The sequence below is a fragment of the Gossypium hirsutum genome, chromosome A07, assembly GCF_007990345.1.
Source record: "Gossypium hirsutum isolate 1008001.06 chromosome A07, Gossypium_hirsutum_v2.1, whole genome shotgun sequence".
Classification (NCBI taxonomy): Eukaryota; Viridiplantae; Streptophyta; class Magnoliopsida; order Malvales; family Malvaceae; genus Gossypium; species Gossypium hirsutum.
The window spans coordinates 10,227,788-10,241,566 of record NC_053430.1 but is presented as its reverse complement, the minus strand read 5'-3'; the positions used below and the strand labels follow the sequence as shown (position 1 = coordinate 10,241,566).

The 13,779-nt window shown below is 34.0% G+C and overlaps 1 protein-coding gene across 5 annotated transcripts; it reads left to right on the top strand.

Annotated features, from left to right (window-relative positions):
* The first annotated feature begins 3,508 nt into the window (after positions 1-3,508).
* On the top strand, positions 3,509-11,947 carry LOC121232106 (uncharacterized). Of its 5 annotated transcripts, none has more exons than XM_041117544.1 (5): positions 3,509-4,006; positions 4,088-4,132; positions 4,221-4,499; positions 4,604-4,782; positions 11,462-11,947. In XM_041117544.1, the coding sequence occupies exons 1-5, from the start codon at positions 3,784-3,786 to the stop codon at positions 11,609-11,611; spliced, it is 876 nt and encodes a 291-aa protein (XP_040973478.1). In that variant the 5' UTR covers positions 3,509-3,783; the 3' UTR covers positions 11,612-11,947. The 5 variants fall into 5 exon arrangements, with proteins under 5 accessions (XP_040973478.1, XP_040973476.1, XP_040973477.1 ...); XM_041117542.1 differs by lacking the exon at positions 11,462-11,947 and adding an exon at positions 5,462-5,997 and having other exon boundaries at positions 3,542-4,006; XM_041117543.1 differs by lacking the exon at positions 11,462-11,947 and adding an exon at positions 5,087-5,997 and having other exon boundaries at positions 3,544-4,006.
* The last annotated feature ends 1,832 nt before the right edge of the window (positions 11,948-13,779 follow it).

The following is a 13,779-nucleotide window of genomic DNA, read 5'->3' as shown; positions in this document are numbered from 1 at the left end:
TTACTAATTGTTCTTTGTTCGAAATTCAAGGAAAAAATAAAAGATTTCTCAATCACTGTTCTGCATATCTTATTTATAACAAATCTTTTTTGCTTTTGATGCTTTCCAGAAAATTAAAGTTTATAACATTCTTTTGCTGTATCAACAAAGTTATTTACTTGGTATTCTCAACGCTACCCTTCTTAGCTAATTTTTTTTCCCTAAATTCCCAATAATTCAAAATTAGTATCCCTCGTTCTGTGTAGAACTGAGAAATTTAATTTTTTTAAAAGAAAAAATTATATTAGTGAAGTAATCGTGTAAGGTAATTTTTATGGTGCGAAAGTGAGGTAACGAAGTGTGGAGTAATAGAGATGGAAAGCAGTGATGGATGGTGATGAGGATTAGTGGTTTTTATGGTGGGTGTTGGGGGAAGATGATGACAGTTGATTTTTATATTGTAAGCAAATTAAAAAAAGTGTTTTAATTTTATTTTAAAGTAAAAAATGTTACATCTACCATCTATTAATAGATTAACAAAATTTTTAATGACAGCGACTAATTTAAATAATTACTTTAATTAAAATAATTAAATTATCAAAAAAATTAAATTAACCAAAATAGAAATAACATCGAATGATCCACGACAGAGTTTACCCTTTACAAATTTCCATTATACTTTTACAGTCTCTACCCATCCAACCAATTCTAAATTCTGGAATTCACAATTGTTGAATTTGAGGGACCCCACTGGCCCATGTCCTGTTGTCCATACTTGTGATTCTTCTTGCGACACATGATAGAGTTGATTCAGCAACATATATTGCCTTGCTTCTGTTAAGGCTATGGACCACAACTATGATTGGATTAGATGCAAGAGGAGTTGGAGTTGTTAAGGTTGACAACCTTTGTTTTATAGGTAACAGATTTCATTAAATGTCCATGCTTTCACTTAATAATTGCTTATTCTTCTTGTTCACGTGAGAGATGCTTTTGGGACACTATTGTTTTAGACAAATATATGAAATTTTAATAAAGAACTTGTACGTAGTTTAAAGATAAAGAAAAACTTGAAGATAATTAGAATCGGTTCTTAAATTTACCGATTTAATTAAGGTCAAAGTTTAAATTCTTGACCTCTTGAATATTGCTCAAGTGAAATGTAAAAAGCAAAGAAAAAACGCATTTCGAGTTTCTTACTCGGGCAGTCTTAAATTTCAATCTGATTTTCAAGAGAGTAGGAAAGTATAATAGTGAAATTAGTATCATTTAATTTTGGTTCAAAAAAGTATCCTTTGGATTAATCTTAAAACTCATACTGTAATTCAGAAAAGTGTTGTTTAACTAAAGTTGGAGCTAAATCAACATCAAAATCCATGTTATAGTATGCATGAGGCGGCAGATTAAACCTACTTGCCTACCTATTTCCAGCAATACAACAAAAGGAAACATAATGGCCTGCTACACTTTGTAACAGTCGGTGTTCCGATTGTAAATAAGTAGGGGCAAAATGCATGAGTCCGGTGCCTTTTGTACTTGGTACAAAGAGTAATTCAATCTAAATTTCAAATAAATGTATAATAATAAATGCTTTGCATGTGGATGATATTATCAACATTCTTTTATTTTTTCTGGAAAATTATGTTAGATATAGTGATAATCATTTAAATATCCATAAAAGATTAAGTATATTTGGTGACACATTTACGTAATAAATTTTTATGTTATTCAAATTAATCATTTTTTTTAAGTATTCATATACAACACTAGCTTATACATAAATTAAGTAGTCAATTAAATTTAAAAATAAAAATAAAAATAACTAAATATATTTGAAAGCACTAGAGCCTCTTGTGCGTTGAAATCTTCAGACAAAAAAATAATAGCAACGCAGGGGTGAAGCCAAAAAAATTTTTTAGGGGGGCCGGATAAAACTTTAATTTTTTATAGTTTGTATTTTTATAATTTATAAAGAATTAAATTGAATTTTTATAATTTTAGGGACGCTAAAGTATAATTTTACCTTTACTTATTTAAAATTTTTAAAATATTTCAAGGGCCTAAAATAAAAATTTTCATTTCACGGGGGCTGGGGCCCATGCCAGCCCCCTGCGTACGCCCCTGAACGCAAGGTGACTGGTCTGCTATTTGAATAATCTCTGGTCCAATTTTCCACTGCATTCATCATCTTTTTTCAAATGATGCTTGGGACTCCAATTCTTTTTTACCTTTTTTTTCTTCTTTGGAATGAGCAACGTCCTTACAAGAATTAAGTATAAACAGTCTGCCAGTAAAGAGCGCGTTCTTGATCACGAGCAATTGAGTCACTTAGCTTGTCAAGGATATCTTTGATAACTTGAAGAGCAAGTGATGCATCCAATCCTTTCTTGGTTAGATTATCAGCAACTCTATTTGCTAAGCACATAACATGTTATATCTAAAATTTCCATGGCCACTCTCTTGATAATTACATGCACCGACATCAGGCTACTGTTCTTAGCCTCAGCAAAGTTAAGAATGTTAACAAGCTCCACAATGAGACGCCTGAAACTGCTCCATGCAACTTGAAGGCCATGTACTACTGCCGAAAGTTCTGCTTGCAAGGCAGAAGAGAAGCCCATACCCCGATAAAATATTGATTAGCCAATACGCCTCAATTTTATTATTATTTTAATACAACATTGACTTTAATTAATATTTAATATACTAATTTTAATATTATCCATTATTTATTTATTTAATATAAGTATTTCTTATACATTTAAATTTTCATAAAATAGAATTTTTAATTATAATTTAATAGAAATATAAAATATATTTTTATTATTCAATTTAAATATATTCTTAAATAGTTAATTATACATATTCTAATTTTATATTTTTAGTGATTATTTTTCAGTCATGATTTCACTTGAAACCAAACACATATCTTATCATTTATTTTATTCTCATCACTACAATATCCAATTCAATAACAATTAAGTTTTTGTTAGGGTGTGATTCGAATCTTTGTCACTTGTTACAAAAATAAAATAGAGAGGCAAAATAATGTGATTTGTGAAAGGCAAAAGATCAAGGGCCACACAAAGTAAATCTGTATAAATCTATACTTTTTTATTGGATATTAATTATAAGAAAGTTGTTTAACCCTTAAAATAAGAGTAGTCAAATCTCTTTATATTATTAGTTTTTCAACTATAGTGAATTTTTCTTTCTCTAACAGTGATTTTTCCCAATAAAAAATTTTCATGTAAAATCTGTGTGTTGTTATTATTATTATTATTGCTTTAGTATCATTCTTATTACCATTATTCACCTAAGTATAACAGTTTTTCTTAAGTATAACAGTTTTTCTTATTACCATTATTCACCCAAGTATAACAGTTTTTAATCTGGCAGGTGATAAAAAAAAGGCAGCAACTTAGGAATCTAAGCTTGGCACGAGACTATCAGTACCATTTTTGTTTCGCTTTTGCTGTGCAGTGTTCTTTTCTACTTTTTTTGCGTTATCAGTTTTACTTGTATAATAAGGATATAGAAAACAGAATAAGTAAAATTGTTTTAGCATATGACTATCAAAATAACCACCTTAAATGTATTTTATGGGGCATGGGCAAAGGAAGAAGAAGACACTTTAAAGCGGTCTTTTAAGTTCCAATTAGAGCTCAACAAAAAGGTTGCTTTTACATTTGAAAGTATGGTAAAAGATTCCAAGCAGGCATCTGCTGAAATGGCAGCCACAGATTTTGAAATTTACATCAAAAAAAATTGTAAAAGTCTTCAATTCCAGATTATAGCTCATTCATGGCATCTGCCATGGAGCAATCTTCTTGTAGTTCAAGACGATACGATGAACCGGATTTTAGTTTGAGGGAATGGGGTGTCAAGGCTCGAGTTAGCCGAGAAAGCACTGCTTCTAGAAGATATTCAGCATCATATATCAGAAGTTTTAGAGAAGATTCAAGGTCTTTTAGATCAAATATAACCATTTATAGCACTGCTTCATCTCCTGGATATTGTTTGAAAGGTACCTCTCTTGTTCCTCTTTCATGCAAAGCTTGGTTTTGCGTCCACTTTTCCTCTAAAATCTTTCCCCTGGTTTTTCCAGATGAGATTGACCCTTCAACATACTCCTTTACAACAGCTCTTAAAGGTAACTGTTGAATCATAGCTCTTTGCTTTTTGAACAGTTCAAAATCAACTGGGTTTTTTCTTTATTTGTTTTGGTTGGGCTTTTGCAGCCTTGCAGGCAAGAACAATGTACAGTAGTTGGGAATGCTTGTCACCAGAGGGGTTTGCTTTGAACTCTAAGTGGAATGAAGCAGAGAAGTACATTTGCAACCCTCTTTCAGGGGAGGTTCCAATGGAATGTTTATCTGCAAAAACACTGAGTGGAAGGTCATTTCGAAACTTAACAAACCGAATCACCATGTCTGCTCCTCTCGTTTACTCCCATTCATCATGTCATATCCAAAGAAAGTCGTCCAGAACAGTTTCACAAGACATAGATCAGTTTCCAGGTCAGTGTCTGAATCTGAAAGGCTCATAGTATTTCCTCGATGCTTTTTTCTCCCCCTTCACCTGAAAGAGCTTGTTTTGAAGTTATAATTTCATCGGTTTGCAGAAAGGAAAGCTGTGAGCTTGACTCGAGATGTGGGAATTCAAAGCACACCACCTGATCTTAGTTCAGGCAGTCTTAGCCCTGCTTCAACTCCTCCAATCTTAGAGAGAGCATTGAAGCGATGCGGGACGGCAACTGGAGATTCAACTGATTCTAACACGAAATCAAAAGCTAATGAACAGGTACGTTCTTCCCCATGGAGGAGATTCAAGTACACATATATCATGGGCTTTGTTTGAGAAATATGAATGTTCACTTAGAGTTCATTTCATTTAGGTTATATTTTCATGCCGTTTCTCTGAGTGTTCACTTAAGAGTTAATTTCTTTTAGCTTATGTTTTCATTTTCGATTTTCCCCTTTCTGAGAAATCGAAGGACAAAACCAAAAAAAAAAAAAAAAAAAAACTCATTACTCTAGTCTTCAAAGGAGTTGTAGAACATAGAGTCGGTGCAATGATTCACACCCCTCAGCGTGCTTGCTTACAGGCTTCCAAATTTTCCAAGTACTTATCACATAAGAAGAGTAGGAAAGCTGAAAAATATCCATGGAATGCATGCAATTCTGCTTCTTCTAGTATCCAAATTGGGTTTCATAAAGCTGCTTTGCTTTGTCCTTACATGTTCCTTACCTTATTGTGGTATGTTTTCAAGATTGCTTGATTGTCTGAACAGTGATAGTTACAGTGTAGGGGACTGTAGGATTATTTGGTCCCTCAGGCTTTTGTGGGCACGCAATAAGCTTCCCAAAGGTTTAAAATGTTATGCCCCTCCACTCCAACTAGCCTGTTATCCTACACAAATAATTGAATTGTGCCCTTCCAAAGTGGGGAACTAAGAATATCTTTATTTGGTCCCTCCAAGATTGATAAGTACACGCGATCCAATTGGTGTATGCAACACAGAATAAAAGCTCTCAATCAGCCTGATTTTTCCACCACACAATTGAACTTGGATTTGTCTTCCACTTCTTCCGGCAGTCTTTTCAATGGCAGAACACAAGGAACTGCAAACAAAATCAGCAAAACCAAGTCATCAAATCCAAAGCAAATCTTTTTTTTCCCCTACCTTGAATCATGCTGGTCTTTATTTTTCTTCCTTCTCTTTGCTTTTATGTGGATCAACCAAAGACGCTTTCTCCACTTTTTGTTCTTGCATTTCTTTTGATTCTTTTTAGTCTCTCAATGATAATGGCAGGGTGCCAGGTGAAGGATTTGTGCACATTGAACTTGCCACCATTGAATCATTCTATATATTGTTTTAGTTACTTTATACGTTAAAATTTTCTGAATATGACACGTCTAAAACGTGAACCTACCAGGAACTTGTATTTGTCACACATGATCGATTGAAGCTATGCTCTTCAATCAAGTTCTACATTTATAAATGCCATTGATAGACATTGTGGGTACATTTCAGTCCTTAACCCTTTATAAGACTGGAGAAATCAGTCTTATAGAACATATATCATGTTGGTGGATGTAAAACATGCTTTGGTGCAACACTTGGGTTCAGTGTCTGAATTCATATCCAGATCCCTTGTAACCTCCATCTGTTGCGCGGAAGCGTGTGAAAGAGTAAAATTATTGTACTGAAAAATCACACTAAGTTCAATTCACAGGAAAGAGAGGTAGATCACGAAGATCACTTAAATACCAAGTTTTTCCTAGCCAGAATATCCCTCTATCGTAATTTAATAGCACAATAAATCACTACAATCACATTCACAAAATATGCAAAACAAATAATAAAGAACACCAGAATTTTAACGAGGTTCAGCAAATTTTGCCTACGTCCTCGGGCACTACCAAATATATTTCACTCCAAAAATTACAAGTGAAATTTACAAATAGAGAGAGAGAATAATGTCTTAAGTAGAGAATGGCAATTATGGGATGAAGAAAGTAAGCAATGGTTAGGCCTATTTATAGTTGAGGTTCAAGGATCAACTTGCAATGTCCCTATACAATTAGGGACCAAAATTGCAATTATCCCATGCCAACTTTTAACCCAACTTGCCAACCAATATTACTTTCTACTTTCGGTGCCCACCCCATTTGACTTTTCAAACAATGGTGGGTTCCAATAATTTCCATCTTGAAGATTTGATTACGATAATCTTATCTTCACACAATTCTTTCTGCTTTTGACAACAATACTTGATAGTGCCTTCTTCAACTGTTAAACTTGCAGGATATTAATCAAGTTCAAACAATGTTCGAACTTGGTTGCTGTTACCACATTGGTCATCATATCTGCGGGATTATCTGCAGTCTTGATCTTCTGAAGACAAATTTTCCCCTCTTCAATAATTTCCCGCACAAAATGGAATGTACGTCGATATGTCCTGAACCAACCCCAAGGTTTTAGCCATACCTTGTAACCAAATAGCCTCCTTTACAGCCTCTGTTACAGCCATGTACTCGGCTTCTGTGGTTGACAATGCAACTGTAGACTGTAGTGTAGACTTCCAACTTATTGGTCCTCCAGCAAGTGTAAACACATAACCGGTGGTTGATCTTCGCTTGTCCAAATCACCGGCATAGTCAGAATCAACGTACCCAATAACACCTTTACCAAGTGTATTATCCTGCTTGAACAGTAATCCAACATCCACGGTCTTCTGAATATACCGTAGAATCCATTTCACAGCTTGCCAATGTCCTTTTCCAAGATTATGCATATACCTGCTCACTATACTAACTGCCTGTGAAATGTCGGGTCTTGTACACACCATTGCATACATCAAGCTACCCATTGTATTAGAATACGGAACTTGCAACATGTATTCTCGTTCCGTATTTGTCGAAGGAGATAGTTGTGCAGAAAGCTTGAAATGAGAAGCCAACGGGGTACTTACAGGTTTTGTCTGCTCGTTCATGCCAAACTGCTGTAGTACCTTTTTCAAATACTGCTTCTGAGACAAGCTAACTATATCATGAGCTCTATCTCTTCATATTTCCATGCCGAGAATCTTTTTAGCTTCTCCTAGATCTTTCATCTCAAACTCGAGATTGAGTTGAGTCTTCAATCTTTCAATCTCAACTTTGCTCTTAGATGCTATTAGCATATCATCAACATATAAGAGCAAGTATATGAAAGTTCCTTCTTGTAGCTTCTGAAAATACACGCAATGATCAAATTTACTTCTTGTGTACCTTTGCCCTTTCATGAACTGATCAAATCGCTTGTACCACTGCCTCGGAGATTGCTTCAATCCATAAAGCGACTTTGTCAGTTTGCAAACCTAATTTTCTTTTCCAGCAACCTTGAATCCATCTGGCTAAGTCATATAGATTTCCTCTTTCAAATCACCGTGTAAAAACGCGGTCTTCACATCAAGCTGAACTAGTTCAAGATCATATTGCGCAACCAAGGCTAGCAAAATCCGAATAGACGAATGCTTCACAACTGGAGAAAACACTTCATTGTAGTCTATTCCTTCTTTCTGAGCGTAACCCTTTGCTACTAATCTAGCCTTGTATCGAATTTCATTTTTATCAGGAAATCCTTCCTTCTTTGCATATACCCATTTGCATCCAATTGCCTTCTTTCCCTTGGGTAGTGTCACCAACTCCCAGGTCTTATTTTTATGAAGAGACTGCATTTCTTCATTCATTGCTTGCTTCCACTTTACACCATCAGGGTTACTTATTACTTCTGTGTAAGTAGAAGGAACATCATCATCTGTAATTGGAAGTGCATAGGCCACTATATCATCAAAGCGAGCAGGCTTACGAATCTCTCTTCTTGGCCTTCTATATGCAATTGAATCTTGTTGCTGTAGAGGTTCTTGGGTAGGAACCTCTTCATCATTTGTCCCTTCAATATTAGCTGGATCATCGTTAACCTTTTCAAGCTCCACCTGCTGCAAAGTACTACTGGTTTTGTCATCCTTTTGTGAATCCTTGTACTTCAACATGGTTGATTCATCAAAAGTCACATCTCTACTGAAAACAATCTTCCTTGTATCAGGACACCAGAGACGATATCCTTTTACTCCATCAGTTATACCCAAGAATAATGCTTTCTTTGCTCTTGGGTCTAACTTAGATTCTTTTACATGATAATATACAGTGGAACCAAATACATGCAAATAATCATAATCAGTAGCAGATTTACCAGTCTACATCTCCATAGGAGTTTTTCCATTTATTGCAGCTGATGGCAAACGGTTAATTAGATGGCACGCATATGTAACTGCCTCAGCCCAAAATTCTTTGCCCAATCCAGCATTGGACAACATACATCGAACTTTCTCCAGTATAGTTCGATTCATTCGTTCTGCCACCCCATTTTGCTGTGGTGTATCCCGAACAGTGAAGTGTCGCACAATGCCCTCATCTTGGCATACTTGTAGAAATGGATCGTTTTTGTACTCAGTACCATTATCTGATCGAAGTCGTTTGACCTTTCGACCAGTCTGAGTCTCCACCATCTTCTTCCATTTTAGAAATGCATCCAAAACTTCACTTTTTCTTTTCATTAGATACACCCATACTTTTCTTGAATAATCATCAACAAAAGTAACAAAATAGTGCATACCTCCCAAAGAAGCTACTTTGGTAGGTCCCCCCACATCACTGTGAACGTAGTCCAGAATTCCTTTCGTATTGTGAATTGCTGGACCAAATTTTACCCTCTTCTGCTTGCCCAGAACACAATGTTCACAGAATTACATTTTGCAAGAATTTGCACCTTTCAATAAGCCTTGCTTCACCAATGTCTGCAAAGCTTTTTCACCAGCATGTCCCAATCGCATATGCCATAATCTGGTAGCCTCTGAATCTACATCTTTTGTAGAAACTGTTGATGTTGATCCAATAACTGTACTTCCATTTAAAAATACAAGTTATTTCTTCTTGTGCCTTTCATCATCGTCAGTTGCCCAGCTACTACTTTTAGTAATCCATCTCTCAAAGTGATTGTGAGCCCTTTAGATTCTAGGGCCCCTAATGAGATGAGATTTTTCTTCAGGCTAGGTACGTAGCGAACATCTGTCAAGACTTGGATTGAGCCGTCGTAATTCTTCAATTGGACTGTACCCACTCCCATTGTCTTACAAGCACTATCATTGCCCATAAGAACAATTCCACCTTCTAGCTCTTTAAGACTAGAAAACCAGTCCTTATTAGGACACATATGGTAAGTACATCCTGAATCCAAAATCCACTCATCCGTTTGACATGACATTGCCATGCCAACCAAGCTAAAGTCTAACTCCTCATCATGCTCCGCTACACATGCATTAGAAATAGCCTTGCCCTTTTGTAGCTTAGGACAATTCTTTTTCCAATGCCCTTTTTCACGGGAAAAGGCACATTCATCTTTGGCGGGTCTCCCTTTGGACTTTCCCCTTCTACCAGATTTGCTGCTGTGTGAACGACCTCTTACTATTAAGACTTCTGCGGTTGTATCTCTGTGATCTCTTTTATCTTTCTTTCGAGTCTCAGATCTATACAACGCACTACAGACTGCATCAAATGTGATCGTGTCCTTCCCATGAAGCAATGTGGTGGTTAGATGATCATATTCATTAGGAAGGGAATTCAACAACAATAATGCCTTGTCTTCATCTTCAAATTTCTCATCCAAATTTAGCAAGTCTGCTAAAATTTTATTGAATGAGTTCACATGGTCATTCATCGACATACCGGGTGCATACGTGAATCAATAAAGTTTCTTTTTCATATAAAGCCTGTTTTCAAGACTTTTCATTAGAAACTTTTCTTCCAGTGTATCCCATAACTTCTTCGCTGATGTCTCCCTCATGACAGAGTACTTCTGCTCTTTGGCCAAACATAGGCGGATTGTACCACACGCCTGTCTATTGATCTTGGCCCACTCCTTGTCATCCATCTTGTCAGGTTTTTCTTTAAGGGCTATATCTAGCTCTTGCTGACATAAGACATCCAGGATCTCACATTGCCACATACCAAAATTATTGGTACCGTCAAATTTCTCTACTTCAAATTTTGCATGTCACAGTAGTCCTTGCTGATGACGATGCTGCTGCCATTTTTCTCCTCAATCCCAACTATTGTATACGTGAACAGTACCGTATACGTGAATAGTACCGTATACGTGAATAGTATCGTATACGTGAATAGTGTTGTATACGTGAATAGTACCATAAACGGTCGTATTCCCCAAGTACGAACCTGGCTCTGATACCAATTGTTGCGCGGAAGCGTGTGAAAGAGTAAAATTATTGTACTGAAAAATCACACTAAGTTCAATTCCCAGGAAAGAGAGGTAGATCACGAAGATCACTTAAATACCAAGTCTTTCCTAGCCAGAATATCCCTCTATCGTAATTTAATAGCACAATAAATCACTACAATCACATTCACAAAATATGCAAAACAAATAATAAAGAACACCAGAATTTTAACGAGGTTCAGCAAATTTTGCCTACGTCCTCGGGCACTACCAAATATATTTCACTCCAAAAATTACAAGTGAAATTTACAAATAAAGAGAGAGAATAATGTCTTAAGTAGAGAATGTCAATTATGGGATGAAGAAAGTAAGCAATGGTTAGGCCTATTTATAGTTGAGGTTCAAGGATCAACTTGCAATGTCCCTATACAATTAGGAACCAAAATTGCAATTATCCCATGCCAACTTTTAACCCAACTTGCCAACCAATATTACTTTCTACTTTCGGTGCCCACCCCATTTGACTTTTCAAACAATGGTGGGTTCCAATACCATCATAAAATAAGTTTTAATTTGATTTCAACAACCAACATTTCGAAAGATTTCAATTCAGTAACTCAACAATTTTAGAATGGAATTAAACGACTGAAACACTTAAACCAAGTATGATATTGATATGAGAATTGAAATGTTGGAATGCAGGTTCAAGTGAAAGAAACTAGAGAGAATGAAGAAACAAAAAAGGATGAAGAAATTAGACAACCTGCAGGATGCTTGTCATGTGTGAGAAAAAAGCAGAGAAACAAACACAAATCAGGAAGGAAAAGTATCTTCTGTTTTCTCTCGTTTTAGAGGCAGATAAAGATGGCTAAATATAACATACTGGTGGGCTTGTTGAGATTCTAAAATATCTCAATCAAAAAGGGTTTTTTTCCCCTCCTTTTTGGAAGAACAGATTGAACGTATGAAAATGAGAGCAAAAATGTAGCTATGATTAGACAGATTTCAAAAACTATCTCATGGTAGATTGTTTTCCTTTGGGATTTTGTTGTAGTTAATGTCGATTATGATGATAATGTTATTTTTTGTTTCTTGTCTTTTATACAATAAAAAATGGCTGCCAGCTTTCTCAGTGTTCACGTGCATGCTTTTGTTCGCGGATTTTGTATGGAAAGTGTTTTTCCCTAACATATCAGACATGTCTCTGTCGATGATCGTGATATTTATACGATTGATTGTGATAACATCTAGGAATAATCATAAATTTATTTCCTAATATTTACTTATTTTGATTTTTATTCTTTTTGAGGGGATTCTCAACTTTTAAAATTTAATGAACGAAAAATTGATTGATCTATTAAAAATTTAATGGTATTGATGTGGCTATTTGTATGACAATTCTCCTATAATTCATTAAAATGAAAAATAAAATTTAAAAAAGTTCATAAAAACTTTTAAAAAACCTATTTATATTAATAGTGAAGTATGCATAGAATGCCAAAGGAGCTACCATTTAATAATTCAATCAGTTTTTTTATTTTTATCTAAAAGTAAATAAATTGACTAAATTTTAAAGGTTAAAAGCTAAAATAACAAAAGAAGGCTAAAATGATAAAAATAAATAAACATTAGGAGCTAAGCTTGTCATTTTTCAAGCTTAAAATGATAGATTTAATTTTTAAATTATATCACTTTTTAACTTTTACATTAAGATTTCTTTTCCTTTTTGAATTATAAAAATGTAAATTAAATCTTATTCTTTTAACACCATTGATCAAGACACATTTCCAAACGCAATTTAAATATTAGTAATATCACAAACGTGGAAAACATAAAAAATAACAAAATTTACTCATCAATTCGTCTCTAATGTATGTGTGTATGTATATATATATATATTAGACTGCAAAAACTTTTCCTAGTTTTGGAGTTGCAAAACTGGTATGTTGGGAAATAATGGAAAAACACTAACTCTGTATTAATATACTAGAAATCCTACTCTATATTAATCTACTATAAATCCTTCTATTGGTTAGAATTGTAGTTTCACATTCCGTGTAGTTTTAAGGGATTTAAAAAAAATATATTTAAACTTTAATTCTCGAATATTAAAAATTCACAATACAAATTCTCTAAGATACTGAAAATAAAATGGAAACAACTCAAAAAATAAAGAAATAATAAAATAACATAAAAGCCACAAAATAGCAATAACACATAATGTGTAAATAAATGCTCTCAATAATATTCAATTACTATGAATGAGATAATTAATGTACTATAATAGGATGAATACAAATAAGGGGGAAATTTCTATTTATATTTGAATTTAAGGGTGTAGTTAGGGGTTGACAAGGGCTTGGCCCATTTAAAATAAATTTTTTTATTTAGGTTTTTTAAAAATTTAAAAATTTTAAATTAGTAAAGATAAATTACACTTTGACTCTCTTAAAAATGATAAAAAAATTTAATCCTTTAAAAAATATAAATATATATGTCATTAAAATGATGAAATTACATTTTTACTATCGTAAAAATTATAATTTAATTTCAGACCTCTAAAAATTTTTTCTTGCTTCACCCTTGGGTGAGTTCCTCTAGATTTAATGTACAATTTACTTTATTTCTGTTATCAAGATTAAATTAACCTTAAATTTGTGATTCTTAAGGAATTTACCCAATCCATGTTTACCATGGAAATTTTAATTTTTCTTAAATGTTAAATCACCAACACTTCAGGAAAATAGGTTTCTATACATGTTCTACAAATCGAATCAATTTAAGTAGGTAAAATAAGACTCATTTAATTAATTGATATCTATGAGATGCTTTTTATATATTAGTCACAGACTTTAATCCGTGACCCGTGACCCGTGACCCGTGACATATGTACGTAGAAATTACAAAATTAAAATATAAATATATATTTAAAAATAACATACAATAATAAAAGATATATATATATATATATATATTAAACTGAAAAGACTTATTCCTGGTTTTGGAGTTGCAATTTTTCC

Excerpts from the sequence above, each read along its gene's own strand:
- LOC121232106 (XM_041117542.1), top strand. The coding sequence starts at position 3,784 with ATGGCATCTGCCATGGAGCAATCTTCTTGTAGTTCAAGACGATACGAT. Across the intron at positions 4,133-4,220 it reads CTTTACAACAGCTCTTAAAG|CCTTGCAGGCAAGAACAATG; the intron begins GTAACTGTTGAA and ends GGGCTTTTGCAG. Across the intron at positions 4,783-5,461 it reads AATCAAAAGCTAATGAACAG|ATTGATAAGTACACGCGATC; the intron begins GTACGTTCTTCC and ends GGTCCCTCCAAG.